Here is a 24587-nt window from a genome sequence, read left to right on the forward strand (position 1 = left end):
TTCTCTTTTGCTATGTCATTATAGTTTGCTTTTCTTCTTCAATGTTTTGAGAATATTCATTTTGACATTTTCTAAAAGCAACTTTATCCTTCATTTTTCTAACTGCTAAAATTAATACTGAAATGGAACATTCTGACTCTATTTCTGATGAAAATGTAGAAAACTTTTACTTACTAGCTCCTCCTTCTCACCTCAATTTCAGGATCCCACTTAATCTTCAGTTTTAACATCAGTTAATAGTATTACCAAAATTCTTACTATTATTGCTTTCCCCATTATTTATTCTTTTGAAGAATTTAACATTTCACTTTATTTTAAAAACAAGTTTACAATTCATTTAAATATATTTATGTTTAAGTAGTTTCAGTGTTCACTACAGTCATTTCAAATGAGTTTGATTTAATAAATTCAATTTCCCTTCATCTCTAAATTTGTTAGAATAATATAAGAAGTTTCTTTTCTTAAAAAGAGCATGTAAATAGTAAAATTTCTGAACATATCTGAAAATTTCTTTCCATTATCTTCACCTATGAAAGATACCTTCACTAGGTATAAATTCTTGGATTAAAATTTCCCTCTCTAAAACAGGAAGGGATAGTTATCAACTTCTGGCATTGTATAGACGCTAGCTTCATTTTTCTTCTCCTACAGGCTTTTGTTTGTTTTTGCCTTTATCCTTAAATGTTAATCCTTACTATTAAATTCTAATTGTGATGTATCTAAATTACAGTGTATGCCTAATTTTAGACTCCATTTCTCACTAATTTTTCTGTAACACGATGATCTCTTTCAATCTGTACATGTAGACCTTTCCTTAGCTCCCCAAAATCTTTATTCAATTAATCTTTGAATAATGCTTCTGCTTCACTTGTTTTATTCTCTTCTTTAGAAACATCAAATACCCCATGCTGTAGTGTCAACCTCTGTTCTACCACCTGGCGTCCACTCTTACTGGTACCATTTCTGGTATTCTGTGTTCTGAGAGAACTGGTCTTTTCTTCTGTTAACATTCTATTTTCTGAAGTATCAATGACAGAATAGTTTTGTTTCTGGCTACTCCACTCATCTTTGGCTACAGAAGGAGATATCTACAGGTGTTGGTGTTGAAATTAGAAAACTTTTATTTTTCAGTGTAAAATAATTTAAAAAATTTTGTGCATATGTTTTGATAATAAATTAACTTTGGAAAAATAAAAATAGAAAAAAAATCAAAATTCTTTCCCTAAAGTACTCCATGAACAGCACAATAAAATATCAGTATTTGTGAATCTAGGATATATAGAAAAGTTGTAATATAAAGGTGATAGTTACAAATTATGTACTTTTGTTTCCAAAAGGGGAGATTTCTAATATATATTTTTACTGATTTTATTTATTTATTTTTTAGAGAAAGGGGAAAGAAGGAAGAAAAAAAGGGAGAGAAACAGCAATGTGAGAAAGACACATCAATCGGTTGCCTCTCGCATGCCCCCTGACGGAGGACCAAACCTGCATCCTAGGCATATCCTCTGACCAGGAATCAAACTGGTGACCTTTTGCTTTTTGGGACAGTGCCCAACCAAGACACACAAATCAGGGCGATATCTAATATATTAAGAAAACAGAATGACAACATGATCCACCCCTGTTCCTGCATAAACACCAGTTTTATTCTAAATAATCACATGATTTTAGGAATTTTAATAAAGCAGGTTTACAAAAAATAACCCTAGTGTCATTAATTCTGGAAATTCTATTTTGCACATTAGTACTACCTTAGTTGAACTGTAACATTCCACAAATTCCAGAGCTTCTACAGATTTTTTTAAGTTAAAAAATTATTTTATTTTATTTTTCATGATAAATGATGCTACTGAAAACTTTACTTAGTACACTTTTAGTTATTTGATGATTTTTGCAAATCTTACAAATAGGCAACACATATATAGTATATACGAAATAATAACAAGCCTGTCTAATGGTTTCCATTGGAGGCTAGGGAATTGTATTTCGTTAAACCCAAATTAAACAGAGTTGAATTTAGGTTAATACAGAGAAAGGCATGCTCTGGATGTGTTGTCCTTTGTATTTCCTGAAGCATCAGATGAATTGTAAAGAGTTCAAAGAACTTTTTATTACTCCTGTTAAGAGAATGAGTACATTAATTTAATTACACATGCTTAAGGAGTTCATCTGTAATGACATTAAGAGACAATGTTTAAATGTGGAAAAATGGCATCTGTTTTTAAAAATAGTGAAGAAAATAGATAACTAAAAAAATTAACATGCCAAGACAAACAAAATAGGTCTTATGAGATAGCCTAAAGTGAAAAAGTATTCAAAGAAAAAAGAAAATGTTTCATAATCCTGAACACTGCACCCTATTCACTATTCACTACACTTGAGAATTGCTTTTTCCTAACGGTTAAACAGAGTCAAATACTTGATTATCTTATTTTAAATAAGTTAGGCTTTTCAAAGTAGCAGAATATCAGTTTACCTTTTGCCTTTCTTTCAAAATACCTTTTCAACCATCCTCTTTCTAATGGTCAGTAATTTTATTATTAATTAGTTAAAATTATATCTAATTATATATTTCTTATTTCTAGAGAGAAATTATCAAATAATTGTATATAACCATCCATTTGATACAAAATAATTTCATCTTCGTGGTTTTAGTTACTTTAAGATTGCTTGACTCACAACTATCAACAACATAATCTAAAAAATAAGAACAAAAACAAACTAAGCAAACAACCAGAATAGAAACAGAATCATTAAGCATGGGGATCATTTGGAGGGTTATCAGCTGGTGGGGGAAGGGGGAGAAATGGGGAAATGATGCAGGGATTAAAGAGCATAATTGGTAGGTACAAAATAGACATGGGGAAGTTAAGAAAATAGGAAAGGGTGAAGCCAAAGAACTTATATGTACGACCCATGGACATGAACTAAGGGGGTGGGACTACTGGAGGGAAGGGGGTACTGAGCAGAGGGAGCAAAGGGGAAGAAATTGGGACTACAGTAACAACATAATCAGTAAAATATACTTAAAAAATGTTAGAAATTAAAAATTCTTACTTGATTTTAGAAAGTTTCTGTAGAATAATACTGAGCTTTTCTAGTATTTGAAGATCAAGCTTAGGTGTTCGAAGCAGCACAGAGCAAGTACGAAAAAATAAAGTGTTGCTACAGGCTTCCAGGAAAGGCTGCAAGGATTCTGCAAAACAAATCACCAGTGCTTTACTGTTAGAGAGTAGCTAAAAAGACATTAAAAAAAAAAAAAACAAACCAGAATTGTATGGGGTAGTTATAAATAATGATTTGATTTTCATTCTTTTCATACATAAACTTTGGGGCAAAAATATCATCATTTGAAAAACTAAAATATATACTACCTCTTGTTGAACAATGCAAGCCAAAGATAAGATTATTTTCTGTAATATCAAACTTTTATTAAACAGAATTTAGAAGAAATCCCATGCTTGACCAAAGAGGGGAAAGTCATTTCTTCAAGAAGTTCACAACAGGAGGCTGAATTTACTTTTTTTAAAAAGGATTTTATTTATTTTTAGAGAGGGGAAGGGAAAGAGAAAGAGAGGGAGAGAAACATCAATGTGTGGTTGCCTCTCACACACCCCCAACTGGGGACCTGGCCTGCAACCCAGGCATGTGCCCTGATTGGGAATCAAACCACTGACCCTTTGGTTCGCAGGCCGGTGCTCAATCCACAGAGCTACACCAGCCAGGGCAGGCTGAGTTTAAATAATTAGCAATAAAAAAAAAAAATTGTTGGGGTAGTAAAAGTTTTTAAAAACCCTAAATTTAACTATTTCATTGGAGTGTAAATAAAAATGTACATAACCGCTGGCAAGGGAATAACTTTTTAAGCATACAAGCAAAAAAGGGTAAAAGATTCATAAGAAGACCAGCTGCAGGACAAAAAGGGTTAGTGCTGCTGCTATGTTCTCAGGAAGATCGCAAAGCCTGCACAGGGCTATGCTGAGCAGCATGGAAAGGAGTGGGGTGGCGGGGGGGCAATGCAGGGAGTGCGATCTTCCTGCCTTATATGCCTGCCCACCCAATGCCACCGCCCAGGCTGCATGCAATCCAGCTGCAGATGTTGGACCCTTATCCACTGCAGGAAGCCTTGCCGTGATGTGGAGTAGGATGTATGTGAAATTTGATGATCTTGAAAGGGATAAGCAAGAAGGGCCAGAAGGAATGACCCAAGCCACACTCAGGGACCAAAGCACTAAACTAGAGAGTCAGGGAGGAGGTCCTTACAGTGAGTGTGCAAAAGCTAAAAAGATGAATGGACAGGCCTTGAGTGTGCCTAAAGCTAGAAAGAAAAATAAACAGGGATTGAGCATGTAAAAAGCTAGAAAGATAAATGGACAGGACCTGAGTGCACCTAAAGCTAGAAAGATGAATGGACCGGGCCGGAGTATGCCAAAAGGTAGCAAGATAATTGGATTTTAAAAAGCCCCCTCCCCATCCCTAAAAGAACCATAGGCTTGGACAGGAAGGAAGATGGTCTTTGGGATGGGAATCTACCATTCTCCCAGGTCATGGAACATGACTAAACCTCTTTCTTTTTGCACCAGAACCTGTCTCATAAGTTTGACTTTCGTTGCGGGAGGCAGCTGAGCATGTTTCAGTTACGGATCTTAGCAACTCTGTCAAGACAGCATGCACCTCTGTAAGTACCGGAGGGCATGGGCTGGGGTCCCAACTGCCTTCGGCTTGCTGACCATCGGAGTGGGACTATGGGGACTTCCCAGCGGCTGCCAAGAGCTTTTCTCAGAGAATTTCCCTGCAATCTTTCTCATGGCACCAGCTACCTGAAATACTTGGCTGAAGAAAAACAAGTTTCTTGGGAGCAGAGAGACTCCAACACTGGTTAAGCTGAATTGTTGTGAACACTGAGGGTCCTTTGTTCCAGCTGTTTGGGCTTTGTGCTACTTGGGTCTGGTTAGAACCATTTGTGATACCACTTGAAAGGCTATCCCAGCTGCCTGCACTTCATGCCACTTGGGCTTTTTGATGCGCTTGGGCTTTTTGCCATTTGGGTCTGGTCAAGGCCGCTTGTGGTAACACTTGGCAAGACATAAGATGCTAGGAATTGCTAGTGAGCACTTGTGTGGATTAGTAGATTTATGAATCAAGTTTTGTTCATGTGTTTCCACTTTCTCTTGGGTCTTTCTATGACTATGGCTTTGGGTTTGTACTGTCACGCCATCAGGGTTGTTCTGTTTCAACTCCTGAAAGGAGCCCAATGGGCTGAATATTAGCAGATTGGTCCACGTACAACTATGATCTAATGACTTAGAAGGAATTGTTTTTCTATTGTAACATTACTTAGCCTATATATACTTTAGACTATGGGGGAAATGGCCTCTAAATGGTTTCCTAAATTACTACACCATCATAGAGTTGGAATTGTTTTGCCAATGGACAAGAAAAATGGGACAAAATTCTTACGGCCAGGTGTTTATGCAATTACACAATAAGGATTCAGCAAAGAAAGCAGACAACCTAATGATACAGACATAAGAATTGCCTTCAAAATCCCTCCCTGACAGTAAGACACAGGAAGAAAAAAAAAAGATGTATCTCCTTTACTGTCCTGCATCTGGGGGACCCAGGATTAGCAGCCAAGATTTCCCTTGCCACCACCCACACTGCTAGACACCCCTGAAAAAGGACCCAGAGTGCTGACAGTCCCAGCCCTGGATGATAAAGGAATGACCCAACCTTGAAGACCCGGCAGGGCGCCCAATTTGGCCACAGAGCATCCCTGTCCAGTGCAGGACAATTCCCTTTGAAGCAATACCCTGTAGGTGGAATAAACCAGGAAGGCCAGCCCACTGGCTACTGTTGGGCCCATGCTCCATTTTCTACTTCAGATTTACTGAACTGGAAGAATTCCAATACCTTATGTAGAAAAGATCCTCAGAAAATGGCAGATCTTATCACCTCCATTTTTTTCACTCACTATCCAAACTGGGGAGATGTACAGGCTTCTCCTTAACATCATGCCAATGGCTAGTTACAGATAAGGTTAATGAGAAGGCTCATTGTTTCTGTCAAGAGCATCCCAATGTGACCTCCAAACCAGCCAAGGTGATATCCTTGATAGAGCCCATCTGGGACACAAACAGTGGGAACCTAACCTTCCTAGACCATTACAAAACTTGCATATTGAAAGGGCTTAAGGGATGCCTAAATAAAAAATGCTGAGTATGATACAGGCTGTTCAATGGAAACCAAATGAAAAGCCTTCTCATTTTTTAGGAAGAATCTAACAGGCTGACCGAAAGCACAAGATGCTAACTCACAGGCACCTGAAAATGTCTAGACTGTATATGTGTTTTCCAATGGTCTTAGGCGACCTCTGTGAAAGGGTCGTTGGACCCCCAAAGGGGTCGCGACCCACAGGTTGAGAACCGCTGCTCTAGAATGACAGCTTGGGTATCCAAAACTTATGCACAGTTTTCTCTACATGCCTCACCATCCAATTCCATTGTTGGGCTGAGATTTATTTGTATATTGCAGTCACGATAACAGCTCCTGGTGCTCTGAATGGCCCAGAAGGACCCGGAGGTGAACTCTTCCCATGTGAGCTAAGTGTCGCTGGTTCAATTCCCAGTCAGGGCACATGACTAGGCTGCATGTCAGATCCCCAGTTGGGGGCGCAAGGGAGAGGCAACCACACAGTGATGTTTCTCTCCCTCTCTCCTTTCCCCCTCTCTAAAAATAAATAAACAATTATTAAAAAAAAAAAAAACATACGGTTTTTGAATGGATGGGAAAACAAGACTTATATAGATATGCTGTCTTCAAGAGACCCATCTCAGAACCAAAGATACACCTAGACTAAATGTAAAGATATAGAAAAATATATATCATGCAAATAAAAAGGAACAAAAAGCAGGGGTAGCAATTGTTTTTTTAATTACAGTTTATTGATAATGTTATTACAATTGTTCTAATTTCCCCCATTTATTCCCCTCCACCAAGCAACCCCACTCCCTCAGGCAATCCCCCCACCATTGTTCATGTATATGTGTCATGCATATATATAAGTTCTTTGGGTACTCCATCTCCACATCCCCATATCTATTCTGTAAATGCCAGTTTGTATTTCTTAAGCCCCTCATCTCTGCATCCATTCTTCCACACCCCACTCCATCTGACAACTATCAAAATGCCCTCTGTATCCATGATTCTGTCTGTCCTTCTAGTTTGCTTAGTTTGTTTTTTATATTCAACTGTTGATAGATATGTATTTACTGCCAATTTATGTTCATAGTTTTGATCTTCTACTTTTTCTTAAATAAGTCTCTTTAACATTTCATATACAAAGGTTTAGTAATGATGAAGTCCTTTAGCTTTTTTTTGTCTGGAAGCCCTTTATCTGTCTTTCGATTCCAAACGATAGCTTTGCTGGGTAGAGCAATCTTGCTGTTTTTCATGACCTGCATATTTCTTGCCAATCCCGTCTATCCTGCAAAGTTTTTTTGAGCAGTCTGCTCACAGTCTTATGGGAACTCCACTATAGGTAACTAACTTCATTTCTCTTCCTGCTTTTAAGATTCTCTCTTTATCTTTAACCTTTGGCATTTTAATTATGATGCGTCTTGGAGAGGACCTCTTTGCAACCATCTTGTTTGGGACTCCCTGTGCTTCCCGGACTTTCGTGTCTATTTCCTTCACCAATTTAGGAAAGTTTTCTTTCACTATTTTTTCAAATAGATTTCCAATTTCTTGCTCTTTCTCTTCTCCTTCCGGCCCCACTATGATGCAATTGTTGGAATGCTTCAAGTTGTTCCACATCCTGGTTAAACTATCCTCATTTTTTTTTTTTAATTCGTTTTTCTTCTCGTTGTTCTGACTGGTTGTTTTTGGCTTCCTTATGTTCCAAGTCACTGATTTGATTCTTGGCTACATTCACTCTATTGTTGTTTCCCTGTAAATTGTTCTTTATTTTAATTAGTGTGCTCGTTTCTGACTGGATATTTTTTATGCTGTTGTGGTCCTACTAAGTTCCTTAAGCATCCTTATAACCAGTGTTTTGAACTCTGCACCTGATAGATCACTTATCTCCATTTTGTTTATCTCTTTTTTTTGGAGTTTTGATCTGTTTTTTCATATGGGCCTTGTTTCTTTGTTGCCTCATTTTGGCAGACTCCCTAGTTTGTTTCTAAGTATTAGGTGGAGCTGCTATGACTCCGTGTCTTGGTAGCGTGGCATAATGTCGTAGGTGTCATATAGGGTCCAGTGTAACAGCCTTGCATATCACCCAAGCTGGGTACTCAAGGTGTGCCCTTTTTGTGGGCTGGGGACCCTCTCCTTGTAGTCGAGCCTTGATTGCTGTTGGCAGGTCAATGGGAGAAATCTAACCAGGCCAGTCAGCTGCAAGGACTAGCTGTGACCACTGACCACTGACCCACCCACCTTCACTCTCTGTGGAGGTTCATCTGTATAGAGGCTTGGTGGTGGTGCTCTGACAGGGTCTGTAGCTGTTCACTGGGTGCACGGACTTCCCAGGTGGTGCAGGCCTAGGCCAGTTCCCAGCTGTGTTCTGCCCAGGTCCACACTGCATGAGCTATAAAGCAACCTGCTGGTGGCTGCTGCTTGTGTTGAGCTTGGAGGTTCCCAGGCAAAGCCAAACTGTGATCCAATGCTAGTTGCTGCTAGTACCAAGCCTAGGGCCACGTAGCAAGAGGTACAAGGGCTGGGGGATGTTGTTTGGCTGACAGGATTTAGAAAGTTGTGAAGCATGACCCATGATCAGCCATTCATGTGAAAAGCCACTGTTACAGCTTAGGTGGACCTGTAAGTTGGGTGAGATAGAGCCTCAGGGGATCTCCAGGGTGGGGCCAACACTGTTGGCCAGGTTGCTGGAGTCTAAGACATGGCACCAGCCTGCTGACTCTGTGGCTCTGTGTGTTGGGTTCTGAAAATGGACAACGGCCTCTGCCTGCCCTTCTGTCTTAGAGAAAGCTGTCTCCCAGCTCTCACTTGGATATCAGACAATTTAGTTCTTCTGGAATGCCATTGGCTCCCTTCAAACTGCTACCCCAGTGCTGGAGCTCAAAGGGAATGAGTCTGAGTAAGTCTGTGTGTGAGTTCTTTAAGTGGAACCACTTGGGAATTCAGCAGTTTCTTCCATCAACTCAAGCCCTTCTGGTTTTTGTAGCCAGAAGTTATGGGGGCTTATTTCCTGACACTTGGGCCTTGGCCTGGGGGCCCGGTGTGGGGCTGGGACTCCTTGCAACCAAGAATTCCCTCCTGAATTTTTATCCACCACATGTCGGTGTGGGACCAGCCCTTTAGGTATCTCTACTTCTCCCACAAGTGTCAATGGATGTGGTTTCTTTAATTCTGTAGTTGTTGGACTTCCATAACTCAATTTCTGATGATTCTGAGTGATGGTTATTCTATAGTTTAGTCGTAATTTTGATGTGGTTGTGCAAGGAGGCGAGCCCTGTTTACCTATGCCTCTATCTTGACTGGAAGTCCTGGGGCAGCAATTATTATATCTGACAAAATAGGCTTTACAAACAAGGATAAAGTAAGAGACAAAGAAGGATACAGTAGTCCCTCGCTATATTGTGGTTCACTTATTGCAGCCTCACTGTATCGCGAGATTTTTAAAAATATTATATTTAATTATTTATCGTGGATTTTTTGCTATATCGTGGGATTTTGCGGTACTGTATCATATGTCGTTAAAGTTACGTAGGTTTAAGAGTGTAGAATAAATGTAAGGTTCCTACTTTGTGGGGTGGGGAATGGGGGTCTGGAACATAATACCCGCAATAAGTGAGGGAATACTGTACTGTACTACATAATGATAAATGTAACAATCCGGTATCATAGGTAGATTTTACCAAACATCCGAGAAGATCTAACACCTCTCCTTTTCAAACAAACAAAAACAATTTCAAGAGAAGTGAAGACTCCCAAGCTCATTTTACAAAACCAGCATTATCCTAACTCCAAATCCAGATATACTACAAAAAAAAGAAAGTTATATGCCAATATCCCCGATGAACATAGATGCTAAAATCCTCAACAAAATGTTAGCAAACTGAATACAGCAATACATCAAAAAGATCACATGGCTCGATTAATGGACTTTATACTGAGGATGCAATGTTAGTACAATATCTGCAAATCAATAAAGAAGATACACCACATAAAATAAGAATAAAAACCACATTATCATATCAATAGATACAGAAAAAACATTTGATAAAAATCTAGCACCCATTTAAGATAAAAAACACTCAGGAAAGTGGGAATAGGAAGAACATATCTCAACATAATAAAGGCCATATATGACAAAACCACAGCTTACATAATACTAAATGTACAAAAACTACAAGCATTCCCCATAGTAATAGAAAAAGACAGAGATGTTTCTTTTCACCACTTATTATTTAACAGTGTAATGAACTTCCTAGCCACAGCAATTCAACAAAAAGAAGAAATAAAAGGCATCCAAATTATGAAGTAAAAAGTAAAACTATCCTTATTTGCAGATGGCATTGTACTGTACATAGAGAAACCTAAAGATTCCACACAAAAACACTATTAGAACTGATAGTGAATTTAATAAAGTAGCAGGATACATAACACAGGGGAACAATTTTTAACATAATTCCTGTTGAGTTCAATTTTTCAGCTGTTTTAGACTTAAATAGGCATGCTGATTTCAAAATTGAAGTTAGTTTTCTTCTATCACATCAAGTTTTTTCTGTATAGTTTAAAATTTTTTTTTACTTTATATTTTTTTAATTTTACTTTACTTATCTGTTTTTAGAGAGAGGGCAAAGGAGAAAGAGAGGGAGAGAAACATCAATGTGCGGTTGCCTCTCACACGCCCCCAACTGGGGATCTGGCATGCAACCTAGTCATGTGCCCTGACTGGAAATTGAACCAGCGACACTTGGTTTGCAGGCTGACGCTCAATCAACTGAGCCACAGCAGCCAGGGCTCTGTATAGCTTATCTTAATGTGACCACTCTAGGCTGGATCAAGCCTGGATCAAGGGAAGCACTAGTGCTCTCCTATTGGCTGAGAGCAAACCTCCCTCGAGTGGGGAGGGGTGGGGGATGACCTTGGAGACCAGTGACAGGTTCATACTTGTCTGGGCTATTCAGTTACACATGAGACAGTGTGGTGAGAGGTTGTGTGCCACTCTGCATAGTGAATCGTATTCCGAAGTGTAGTCCGAGTTCTTGTCTGTATACAAGGAGTTAGCAGAATTTATTTTTTTATTCACATACGTATTTATTTCCTTTCCTTCAGATCATGTCTGCCTCTGCTATTTCTCATCATAAGTGCCTAAATAACCCTGATTCATTTTGTTGTATCTGTGGCAGTTTCACTATTCCCAAAGGAGAAACATCAGCACATTTGTCAGGCAAGCCTATTTTGCTTATTTTAAAGTAAAACTTGGTGATCAAGGTAAGTCTCAGGCCCCCTCACAAGGTGTGCAAGCAGTGTGTCGACAGTTTATGGATGTGCACAAAGGGAACACCTGATAAATTGCCATTTAGTATACCTATGGTTTGGTGAGAGCCCAGAGATCATTCAAGTGACTGTTACTTTTGTATAGTGAAAACATCAGGATATAACAAGAAAAATAAATGTAAAATAAGAGTATCCTAGTCTACCATCAGCTATATGCCCAGTGCCTCATTCAGCTGAAATCCCAGTGCCAGTTTTCATTGAACTACCCTCTTTCAAAACACAGGTGTATGGTGAAGAACTAAGTGACAGCAATGATGAAGATTTTGAAATTGAAGATGACTCAGTTCGTAAGGGATTTGATCAGCATGAGTTGAATGATTTGGTACGGGATTTGGGACTATCCAAAAAGGCTTCAGAACTCCTAGCATCAAGACTGCATGAGAAAAACTTGCTTGAAAAAGGAGCGAAGGCATCCTACTTTCGATCAAGAGTACTTTCAAAGTGACAGTGGCTTTTATTGCCATAACATACATGGTTTAATGGAGGAATTGTGAATTCCAGTTACAATGCAACTGAATGGTGACTGTTCATCGGTAGCTCAAAGCAGAGCTTGAAGTGTGTCCTCCTCCACAATGGCAATTTATTTGGTGCAGTCCCAATGGGCAATTCAGTTTGTTTTTGTGAAAAATATGAAGACATAAAGAGAGTCATTGATCTGTTGCAATATCATAAGCACAATTGGATTATCTGTGTTGACCTTAAAATGGTCTGCTTCCTTCTTGGTCAGCAATGGAGATACACCAAGTAATCCCTGTTTTCTGCATATTTGGGACAGCAGAGCTCGTGAGAAGCAGTGGGTGGAGTTCAATTGGCCTCCAAGATCTGACCTCAAACCTAGTGATCTAAACATTCTACATGAGCCACTTGTTGACAGGAAGAACATTATATTCCCACTTCTGCACATAAAACTGAATCTCATGAAGCAATTTGTTAAAGCTTTGCCAACCGAAGGAGACTGTTTCAAGAATGACTTCCGGCCAAGATGGCGGCATAGACAGACACGCTGCGTCTCTCTCCACAACTAAGAAGGAGTACAACTACCTCAAAACTAGAGACAACCAGAAGTTCCAGAAAGTCGAGCTGCATGGAAGTCCAGCAAACGAAGATATAAAGAAGAAATAACTCATCCAGACAGCTTTTCCAAGTGCATTGTCCCAACTACTTTTACTTCAGACCCACTGCCCTTGCAATTCTCTGCAATCGGACATTCTCAGACTTTGGATTCTTCTGGACATATAGCAGCGGCTTGGTTGAACTGTCAAGGGGAAAATGTGGTTCCAGAACCAAATTGTTGGTTCAGCCCCTGTCTACTCCGGGGTGGTGCTTAGCCGGCGCCAGACCGACCCTCGACTTCAGAGGGGCAGTGCGGTATCTCTGGGCGCTTCCTCATCGGCTTCTTCAGCTCCTTCAGCCTCAGTCCTTTTACCCTCGGCTGGGACCCGGGATCTCGGTGTATGCCCTAGCCCTGATCCTGCTCGAGATATGTCTACCCCGGCTCGCCGGCGTCTCATGAGGGACTTCAAGAGGTTACAGGAGGATCCTCCAGCCGGAGTCAGTGGGGCTCCGTCCGAGAACAACATAATGGTTTGGAACGCGGTCATTTTTGGGCCTGAAGGGACCCCGTTTGAGGACGGAACATTTAAGCTTGTAATAGAATTCACTGAGGAATATCCAAATAAACCACCTACGGTTAGATTTGTCTCTAAGATGTTTCATCCGAATGTCTATGCAGATGGTAGTATATGTCTGGACATACTTCAAAACCGTTGGAGTCCAACTTATGATGTGTCTTCCATTTTAACGTCCATACAGTCTCTATTGGATGAACCCAATCCCAATAGTCCAGCAAACAGCCAGGCTGCCCAACTGTACCAGGAGAACAAGCGGGAATATGAAAAACGTGTTTCTGCGATAGTAGAACAGACCTGGCGTGATTGTTGACTCGAGTGCAAGGAAAGAAGAGGCTGGCATACGAAAAATATATACTGATATGTTTGCAAAAAAAAAAAAAAATCTCATTTTGGCATTTCCTAGCCTGTCATTTGAAAAGAGAAAATACCTTAATATGTATGTTTGGTAGCAGAACTTTACTACTTGTACAGAATTTGACTTACAGTAACAATATACAGCCTTTATATGAATAAAATTACTCTAAATAAACAGTATATTCAGGTAATTTTTACTTTACTTTCCTTTGTTAATGATTTTTGGGACAAAGGGAGGGTATCCTGTACCTTAAAAAGTTGACATGATAGAGAAAAACAGGGGTAATTTTTGGATTCAGATGCCAAAAGTTTTCAAAAACAAGTGTCAGATCTAACGAAACGAAAATTGTTTTCCCCAGTGTAATGTTCAGAAATCAGTTGCATTTTTATACACCAATAATGAACTATCTGAATGAGACAGTAAGAAAACAATCCCATTCACATATGCTTCAGAAAGAATAAAATACCTAACAGTAAATTTAACCAAGGGTTTAAAAGAGCTGTACTGGGAAAATTAGAAGACACTGAAGAAAGAAATTGAAGATGATATAAATAAGTGGAAGCATGTTCTGTGTTCATGAATAGGAAGAATTAACATCATTAAAATGCCCATACCACTCTAAGCAATCTACAGACTCAATGTAATTCCTATCAACATACCAATGGCACATTTCACAGAACTAGGAAAAACATTCCAAAAATTTTTATGAAATTACAAAGACCCCGAATAGCAACAGCGATTTTGAGAAAGAAAAGCAAAGTTGAATCACACAAGGCCATAGTAATCAAAACAGCATGGTACTGGCATAAAACAACAGAAATATAGACCAATGGAACAGAAAAGGTAATCTAGAAAAAAACCCATGCCATTATAGTCAATTAATGTCTGACAAAGGAGGCAAAAACATACAGTGGGTCAAAGATAGTTTATTCAATAAATGGTATTGGGAAAGTTGAACAGATATGTACAAAAAATGAAACCAGACAACCACCTTACACCACACAAAGAATAAACTCAAGATCGATTAAAAACTTAAATGTTAGACTTGATGTCATAAAAATCCTATAAGAAAACATACAAAGTAAAATCGGACATTTCTCATAGCAACATCTTTTCTTATATATCTCCTTGGGCAAGGGAAAAAAAAGAAAAAATAAACAAATGGGACTACATTAATTTTAAAAAGTTTTTGCGTTTCAAAGAAAACCATCAATAAAACGAGAACCCAGTGAATGGGAGAACATATTCACTGATACATCTGATAAGGAGTCAATACCCAAAATTTATAGATAACTTATAAAACTCAACACCAATAGGAGAGAATTCTGGCCAAGATGGAGGCATAGACAGACATGCTGCATCTCCCTCCACAACTAAGAAGGAATACAACTACCTCAAAACTAGAAACAGCCAGAAGTTCCAGAAAATCAAACTGCATGGAAGTCCAGCAAACAAAGACATAAAGAAGAAATACTCATCCAGACAGGTAGGAGGGGCGGAGCCAGGGCTGAGAGGACGCAGTGTTCTGGTGGCAGCAGTAGTGGCAGCGGCAGGCCAGTAGAAAGTGCAGTCACATGTTTTAAAAAGTGGGAGGGACACCTGGGGAGTGTTCCCAGCTCCTCATCAGACCTCATAGCTCACGGTCCCAGCACCGGGTAAAATCAAGCCGCATTGCTTCTGACTGTGCAGACCAGTGGGGGTTGGGGTGGAGGCAGAGACTGCTGGTCTCTCAGCAGAGTCCACTTGTTTAAAGGGTCCCCATGGTCCTAGAACGTCTGCAGACTCACCTATTCTGGGAATGACGACCAGGGCAGCAGCTTGAGGGGTGCCAGTCTGCTGCAAAAGTGGGAGAGGTGCCTGGAAAAGGGGCTAGTGCTGGCCAGGTGGCACTGTTCCCTCTCAGAACCCTCCCCGCCACACAGCGCCACAACGTGGTGAAACAGGTCGCCCTGTACTGACGAATCCCTAAGGCTCTGCCCCTTACAACATAACAGGAGCGACAGCTCTACCTGGGACGTGGAGGCAAACAAACACAGGAGCCTATCAGAATGAGGAGACAGAGAAGTATGGCCCAAAAGGGGGAACGGATCAAGGTTCCAGTGGGAGAACTAAGTAACGAGGAGATAGTCAACATCACAGATGAGGAGATAGCCGACCTAACAGATGAGGCAACCTAACAGAGGCAGAATTCAAAACATTGGTGACAGAGATGCTCACAGGCTTGACAGATATACTTGAGTATGGCAAACGCATAACAGAAGAAATGAAGGCTATGCTAAATGAAACAAAGGAAAATCTACACAAAACTAATGGTGAAGGGAAGAAAACCAGGGTTCAAATCAATGATTTGGAACATAAGGAAGAAAAAAACAGTCAACCAATGCAGAATGAGGAAGCAAGAATTGAAAAAAATGAGGAGAACTTCCCAAATTTTGTGAAGGAGGTGGACATACAGGTCCAGGAATCTTGGACAGTTCCAGGCGAGCTGGACCCAGAGGGAACCACACCAGGACACATCATATTTGAGATGCCAAAGGTGAAAGATAAAGACAGAGTCCTGGGGGCAGCAAGAGAGAGGCGGAGAGTTGTCTACAGGGGGTGCCTCTAGGGCTATCAGCTGATTTCTCAGAGACACTTTGCAGGCAGGAAGGGACTGGCAAGCAGTATTCAATGTGATGAAAGGCAACCTGCAACCAGGATTACTATATCCATCAAGGCTATCATTTGGAATGGAAGGGCAGATGAAGTACTTCCCAGAGAAAGTAAAGCTAAAGGAGTTCATCATCACGAAGCCATTATTAAATGAAATGTCAAAGGGACTTACTTAAGAAAAAGAAGATCAAAACTAAGAACACAAATGACAACAAACTCACAACTATCAACAACTGAATCTAAAAAATAAGAACAAAATCCAACTAAGCAAACCAAAATAGGAACAGAATCATAGGTATGGGGATCATTTGGAGGGTTATCAGCTGGGAGGGGCGAGGGGAAGAAACGGGGAAATGGTGCAGGGATCAAGAAGCATAATTGGCTGGTACAAAATAGACAGGGTAAGTTAATAACACAGGAAAGGGTGAAGCCGAAGAACTTATATGCACAACCCATGGACATGAACTAAGAGGGGTGGGATTACTGGAGGGAAGGGGGGTACTGGGCAGAGAGGAGCAAAGGGGAAAAATATGGGAACTATTGTAACAACATAATCAATAAAATATACTTTAAAAAAATAACAAAACTCAGCACCAAGAAAACAAACAATCCAATTAAAAATGGGCAAAGGACCTGTATAGATACTTATCCAAAAAGGACATACAGATGTCCAATATACATATGAAAGATACTCAACATCCCTCACTAATCATTAAAGAAATGCCAGTTAAAACCACAATAAGATGTTACCTCACACCTGTCAGAATGGCTATCATCAATAAGTCAACAAACTAGTGTTGTTGAGGATGTGGGGGAAGGGTACCCTTTTGCACTGATGGTGGGAATGCAGACTGATGCAGCCACTATAGAAACAGTATGAAGTTACCACAGAACATTTAAAAAATGAAACTGCCTCATGACCCAGCGATTGCACATCTGGGAATTTATCTGAAGAAGCACAAAACACTAATTCAAAGTAATACATGCACTCCAATGTTCATTGCAGTGTTATTCACAATAGCCAAGATTTGGAAGCAGCCTGAGTGTCTATCAGTAGATGAGTGAATAAAACAGCTATGGTGCATTTACAAAATGAAATACTTACTACTCCACTATAGAAAAGAAGATTTTATCCTCTGTGAGAACATGGATGGACGTGGAGAACACTATGCTATGTTATATAAGTGAGTCAGAAAAAGACAATTACCATATGATTTCACTCATATGTGAAATATAATGAACAAACTGAACTAACAAGCAAAAGAGAGACAGACTCATAGAGAACAGAGAGCAGGCCAATAGCTCTGAGGGTGGTGGATGGAATGCATGAAAGGACAGAGCGAAAAAGGGAAAAAAGGAGAAAGAACTCGAATATGGACAACAGTGTGGTGATTGTCAGGGCAGGGGTAGAGTGGTAGTGGAAGAGGATATGGGGGATAAATGGTAATGGAAAAAATACAATAAAAAATAATGTAATGAAAAAAGAATGGGCACAAATCCCACAGAAGAAATAATACCCCCTTAACCCTTTGAGTCCATGCGTAATGGCTAAAATTCATGTGAGAAATGCCAGGCTATTTTGCTAAGAAATGCAGAGTTTATGAAAAATGTCTATGAAAACATTATTATTCATAATTTTCTGAAAATTTCATGAGATATAGTAAATACACTCTTCTTTTGTAAACGGTATTCTTTGACGCAATTTAGCAAAAAATTTATTGAATTAAAATTTTATTATAACAATTATTTTAGAAAAAATAAATTCCTTCAATATGGCTTTTCAAGTACAATATATGGCATAATATAAAACCTATTATTATAATTTGAAAAAACACATAGCAACATGGGTAACAAGCAAGAAGTATGCCACATATTGCATACATTTTTGGAAAAAAACTTCATAACATACAAAAAAAAATTAACACAAACGGCATTCACTCTAGAGACATATATCAATAGATATCAACAGTGAAAAAGTTTATAAACAAAATGCTAACACTATACTGTGAAGCAATGAAAATGTCCATTAGCAAAAGCTTCCTTAGCCTACAGACTGCATAGAGTTTCGACGATTATTGCAAAGATAAATGAAATTAAAAGGACCATTTAAAATGTAAGTAAAAAGTATAACAGAATTAACATGTCAGTATTTGAACAAGCATAAAAATTCGAAATTTGGAATAACATGAAAAAAAGTTATATCAATATATAACCTGAGGTACAAAAAAAGAGAACAAAACATCAAATAAGAATTATTCCATTGTTACTTACATTTATAGCCATTGAAGAAAGCCACTGGGAGCAACGCTGGCACTTTTGGGAAAATTTGTCAGCGTCAAAGGGTTAAAAGGGATACTTTAGAGGAAATTCAACCAGTATTACAGAAATTCTTAAAATCAGGATTAATTTGGCCATGCTAGTCTCCCTATGACACTCCCATTTTGCTAGTCAAAAAGCCTCACTCTGATGAGTATAGATTTGTACAGGGCCTTAGGGCCATACGTGTTGTTTTCCAGGACATTCATCCTATTTTGCCTGGGGAGAGCAAATGGTTTTCAGTCCTACATTTGAAGGATGTTTTTTTTCTGCATCCAAATAGGTGAATCAGCCTATTACTTGCCTTTAAATGGCAGGACCCAGAAACTAAAGCCACACCCCAATACTTTTGGACTGTATTATTACAAGGTTTTAAGAATTCCCTGACACAATCTGGGGAAATTTTAGCCAAAGATTTAAGGAATAGTCCATTGAAATCAGGAGTTCTTCTATACTATGTAAACAACTTGATAATAGCTACATACAAGGAGTATTTCCTCACCACCAGAGTTCTAAATAATTTGGGAAAAAGAGCATACAAGGGAATCACTTCGCAAGGCCTAGATTTGCAAACAGGAGGTGGCATACCTGGGATTCTAACTGAAACAGGGCACTAGGAGCTTGATGGATGATCAAAAACACACCACTGCTACAATAAAAATCCCAGAGAACCAGGAGCAACTCTGTGAATTCTTAGGGATTATAGGATGTTGCCAAATTTTGATCCCAAACTATAGCATTATAGCAAAACCATTGTATAACTCTTAGAAAGGACTAGGCTCAATGTCCCAATAAAGAAGACCCTAGTGAAAATATGCCAGGAAACACATTTGAAATGGGACCAGGCACTCCCTATTGCCTTGTTCTAAATTAGGATAACACCCTAAAAAGAGCTTAAATTAAGCCCTTTTGAAATCATTTATAAGAGACCCTTCCAAGTTTCTGTTTTAGGAACCCCCTTTAGATTTAGAAGATGAATAAAAAAAAATCAAACAATATATACAACATTTAAAGCAAACAATAACAATTTTGCACAAGTTTCTCATTGCAGGTCTTTTTACCCAACTGACAAGCCCCTATACCTGTTCCAGCCAGAAGACCGAGTTTTACTAAACATATGGAAGACTCAAGTTCATGAACAGCAGTTAGCCAAGAATTTGACCAGTCCTTATGATGTCCTGCTGACAACACGCTCTTCCCTAAAGCTCAAAGGAATCAAGCCTAAAACATACCACACACATAGAGGGCACCACTTAAGGACTCAGATCTTGCTGCTGCTATTGATACTGCAGGGGAAAACTGGACCTGTACTCCGAAGAGATTTAAAATTCCTCTTTCAAAAAGGAATGGTGCCTCCTAAGCTAAGTGACAATATTACTTTTAATTTTTTAAATTATTTTTGACAATGGTTATACTTTATGCCCATACTTGAACCAATAATGCCTTTGTCCGCATTTCCCAAACAGGGGCTTCCTCAACAAACTTATCCCATTGTTGGGTGTGCCACACAAAACCCTGCTCAGGATTAGATCACAAGGATCCTTTAGTCTCTCTAGTTTTGATTTCACTATAAATTTCCCTGCACTCCTAGCCATACCTCTCACTAAATACTTGATAGCTTGCCTACACAATAGGTCTCACTTTGGAAACCCATCTACACAACCACCTCCTGAGATATGAAGCAGTCTAACAGCTTCAATTGTTCAGCAGTGCCATACTCTAAACACTACATATGTAGCCTTCTGAAGACAACAATCCTCCAAGGATTCCCTCCATTCTTTCTTTAGTAGACAACACAAATCTCTGCACCAGGCACAGGTAAGACTACATCCCTTGAAAGCAGGAAGAAAGTACAGAAGATGAGACCTCCATCCATTTATTCTTGTAAGATTATAAGAATCCAGAGTTTTGAAGGGGAAAATTGTTACCACAGACAAGGGAGTGCTGGGGAGTCTCCCCTAGTGGCACAGGGGTAGGTTCTTAAAACAAGTGTGCCAAAAGCTAGAAGGATGAATGGATAGGACTCAAAAATACCAAAAGCTACCTTTATAAGAACTATGGGCTTGTGTAAGAAGTTGGGGGTGGTTTTGAGATGAGGGTCCACCATTATACCAGGTCATGCGGCACTTGAATTAAACTCTGTTCCTTTTGTACCAGCACCTGACTCACAAGTCTTGCTTTGCTTGCAGCAAGCAGCCAAACCTACAATTCGGTTACGAAAGAGCAAACTGATTCAGTGGCCAGCCTTGATAATCAAACCCCTGGCTGAAAAAAGTATACCCAGTTCAATCTAGATTAAAAAAACTAGATATTTTGTCTTTATCCTCACCCAAGGACATTTATTTATCGCTTTTGAGAGAAAGAGAGAGAGAGAAAGAGAGAGAGAGAGAGAGACAAGAGACAAATATCAATTGGCCTCCTTCTCGCCTTCAATCAGAGATCAAATCCACAATGCAGCTATGTGCCAACTAGGAATCGAACTCCCGATCCTTTGGTTCACGAGATAATGCTCCAGAAACTGAGCCATGCTGCCAGGGCAACAATGGGATTTTTTAAGTGAAGATAGTGCCTTTTGGCCCTACCAGAATGTTTGAGATGTCCAGTCAAAGTGGCAGTGGTGAAGGTAAACATGGTACTGAAATCCTCCCACAACCACATCAGAATTACAGCTAAACTACAGAACCATCATTCAGGACTGTCTGAGAACTAGCTGAATAAAAGTCCTATAACCAGGGAATTAAAGAAGCCACATCAAGACTGGTAGGAGGGTGGAGATGCAGACTGTGCTGGTGACAGATTCAGGTCTGATGGGTAAAAACTGGAAGGGGTATCTCACCTGCAGATGTGCTCCCTGGGGAGTCTTAGGTCCCAGTCCCACACCAGGTCCCCTAGACCAGGGTTCCAGTGCCAAGAAGAGCGAGCCTCAATTTCTGGCTGTAAAAACCAGCCGGGATTGAGGCTGAGGGATGAGTAGGGCTGCTGGAGTCTCAAGAAGTTCCTCTTAAAGGGCCTGAGCATACTTATTTAGACATATTCCATCTAAGTTCCATGCGGGACAGCAGTTCAAAAGGCACCAGGGACACATGGGGAAGAATTAAAGTGTCTGGAACGAGGCAAGAGTTGAAGGTCAGCTTACTCCCAGAAAAAGTGCTGGCAGAGGCCACTGTTCTTTTCCTGAGCCCTCACCCCACAGAGCCAGCAGGGAGGTGCTATATCTGAGTCTCCATCAACCTTGTTCACACTGTTTGCCCAACCCTGCTGATTCTCTAAGACAATGCCTATAGGAGACTGTCTGGTGTGGTTTCAGGAATTGTAGCCTGGCTGCAAGCTAGGCACCCCTAGGAGGTCTGTAAGTCTAGATTAGAAGATCAGGAAGGCTGGAGACGGGCATGAACTGAAAGCCCATTCAGGGGGTCCCTGTGGGAATTGGATTTAAAGAATGAATATTTTGCTTTGAAGCTTCCTCTGTTTTTCTCATCTCTTAACTTAGCTATAGACCCTGTTTAACACCAAGTACCCGGAAGGTGTATTCAGTTGACATCCATATAGTGAGAGGATGCCTAGTGGATTGTGACCCAGAATGCTCATTATGTTCCTTACATTGTTATTAGTAACCAGTGTTATTAGTAAACAGTAATCCAAGCATTTGAAATTGATTGATGATTTGTGTATTCTGATTCTGTATCTCCTGGGTAACCTCCTCAATGAAAGGAGCTTCGAAGGCTTGATCAGGGCTTTTCTCCTCTGGAGAGATCAGCCACCTTTCCTCCTCCCAAAGAAAATACAGTTGTTTGGGTTACTTATTGTCTCTCATCCGTGATCCTGAGACCACTGCTGTACAGTGAGTTTCCACTGATCCGAGGGCATTAGGGGCAGCCTGCCTCAAATGCCCCACCAAATTTCAGATCCACCCGGGCTGCTTCCAGTGGCTTTTCCATACAAATGGCCCATCTTGGCTCATGCTTCACACTTTCCTACAATCTCTCAAACAAGCACCATCAAGCCTCGCATGCCCCAAATCTCTCACTAAATGGCCCCAGCCTGGCACTAGTGGCAGGTGGCCATAGTTCCCAGTTTGGCCTATCCTGGGCAACTCCAAGCCCAGCAAAAGTAGCAGCCATCTGCAGATTGCTTTGTAGCTCATGATGGTTGGTCCCATCAAGAATACAGGTGGTGGCTGACTTTGGCCTGCATATCCTGGGAGGACCTAGAGCCAGAGCACCCAGTGGACAGCTTCAGACCATGTCAAAGTATCACCAACCAATCACCTCCACAAGAGACGCACCGAAGGGGCAAATTCAGCAGGCACCAGAGCTCTGCTGAAGTAAGTCCTGCATTGTGGGGTGCATGTTTGCACAGCCGATCTTCCACAGTGGTTGGAGGTTAGTGGTCAGCAGTCGCAGCCAGACCTTGCAACTGATCAACTTGGGGGTAAACGCCTACCACTGATGTGCCAACAGCAATCAAGGTTCATCTGCAACATGAGGGTATACTCAGCCCACATGGAGGGAGCACCTTGAGTACCCAGCTCGGGAGATAGTGGAGGCTGTGCCACTGAGCCCTACAGGATACCCACTACAACAGATCACACTACTAAGACACAGCAGCTCTATTTAATACATGAACAAACAGAGGGAGGCTGCCAAAATGAGGAGACAAAGAAGCATGACCCAAATGAAAGAACAAATCGAAACTCCAGAAAAAGACTAAACTAAATGGAGACAAGCAATCTATTAGATCCAGAGTTCAAAACACTGGTTATAAGGATGTTCAATAAATTTAGTGAAAACATCAACAGCCTGTCAGAAGTTAGGTATACACTAACTGAAGAATAATTTACAGGGAATCAACAGCAGAGCAGATGAAGGTGAGAATAAAATCAGCAATTTGGAATCTAAGGAAGCAAAACAGACCCAATCAGTACAGAAAAAAAGAAAGAATAAAATAAATGAGGATAATATAATGAGCCTCCAGGACAATTTCAAGCATACCAACATATACATCATGGGGGTGCTGTAAGGAGAAGTGAGAGAGCAAGAAACTGAAAACCTGTTTGAAAAAATAATGAAAAATAACTTCCCAAACTTGGTGAAGGAAATAGACATACAATTTTAGGAAGCAGAGACAGTCCCAAACAAGCTGATACTAAGACACACCAAGATCCACCATAATTAAAATGCAAAAGGTTAAAGACAAAAAGAGAATTTTAAAAGTAGCAAGAAAAAAGCAGCTAGTTACCTATAAGGAAGATCTTATAAGACTGTCAGCTGATTTCGCAACAGAAACTTTGCAGGTAATGAGGAACTGGCAAGAAATATTTGAAGTGATGAAAAGCAAGGACCTACAATCAAGATTACTCTCCTCAGCAAGGCTATCATTTTGAACTGGACAGATAAAAAATTTCCCAGATGAGAAAAAGCTAAAGGAGTTCAGCATCACCAAACCAGTATTATATGAAATGTTAAAAGGTCCTCTTTAAGAATAAAAAAAAAAAATTGAACCATAAAATGTCATTCAATACATACCTATTATATCAATGAATGAATATAAAAAAACAAAATAAATTAACAAGAAGAACAGAAATAGACTCTGATGCTGAGATCATTTTGATGATTGCCATGTGAGAGGGAGGCTGGGTAGAAAAGGTGAAGGGATGAAGAAGTACAAATTGGTGGTTACAGAATAGTCCTGGGGATGTAAAGCACAGCATAGGGACTACAGTCAATACTACTGTAACAACTATGTTTGCGGTCAGATGGGTGAGAGATTTATCAGGATGACCATTTACATAATATCTAATCACTGGGATCCACACACAAAAATAATATAATAATGTATCTTAACTGCAATTGAAAAATAAAAATGATTAAAAGAGATTCATTTTTTAAAAGACTGTAAATGTTCACAATAAAACATTTTTAATTTCTGCAAAAAACTTTATATATTAAAAGGCATAAGCTCCAAAACACAAAACAGAGCAAAATAAAAGGGTAATGCCAAGCTTGGGGGGTGTCTCTTTGTAATATATTTGCCAAAAGATTGATTAATAGTCCTCACCAGCACTTGTTTGTTGATTTGTTAAAGACAGCCATTCTGACAGGTGTGAG

The 24587-nt window shown here is 39.9% G+C and overlaps 1 protein-coding gene and 1 pseudogene across 1 annotated transcript in view; one reads left to right on the plus strand and one right to left on the minus strand.

Moving 5' to 3' along the window:
- Positions 1 to 1424: 1424 nt before the first annotated feature.
- Positions 1425 to 24587, minus strand: part of CCDC138 (coiled-coil domain containing 138) — a 193773-nt gene continuing 170610 nt past the window's right edge. The window contains exons 14-15 of the mRNA XM_090269933.1: positions 3061 to 3199; positions 1425 to 2120 (exon numbers count right to left, since the gene is read on the minus strand). Of these exons, the coding sequence (XP_090126059.1) occupies positions 1955 to 2120; positions 3061 to 3199 (305 nt within the window). The 3' untranslated portion in view covers positions 1425 to 1954. The remainder of the gene's footprint in view (positions 2121 to 3060; positions 3200 to 24587) is intronic.
- On the plus strand, positions 12823 to 13518 carry LOC150015604 (ubiquitin-conjugating enzyme E2 A pseudogene; annotated as a pseudogene).

The sequence above is a fragment of the Furipterus horrens genome, unplaced genomic scaffold (genome assembly GCF_987537825.1).
Source record: "Furipterus horrens unplaced genomic scaffold, mFurHor1.1.pri manual_scaffold_3, whole genome shotgun sequence".
Taxonomy (NCBI): domain Eukaryota; kingdom Metazoa; phylum Chordata; class Mammalia; order Chiroptera; family Furipteridae; genus Furipterus; species Furipterus horrens.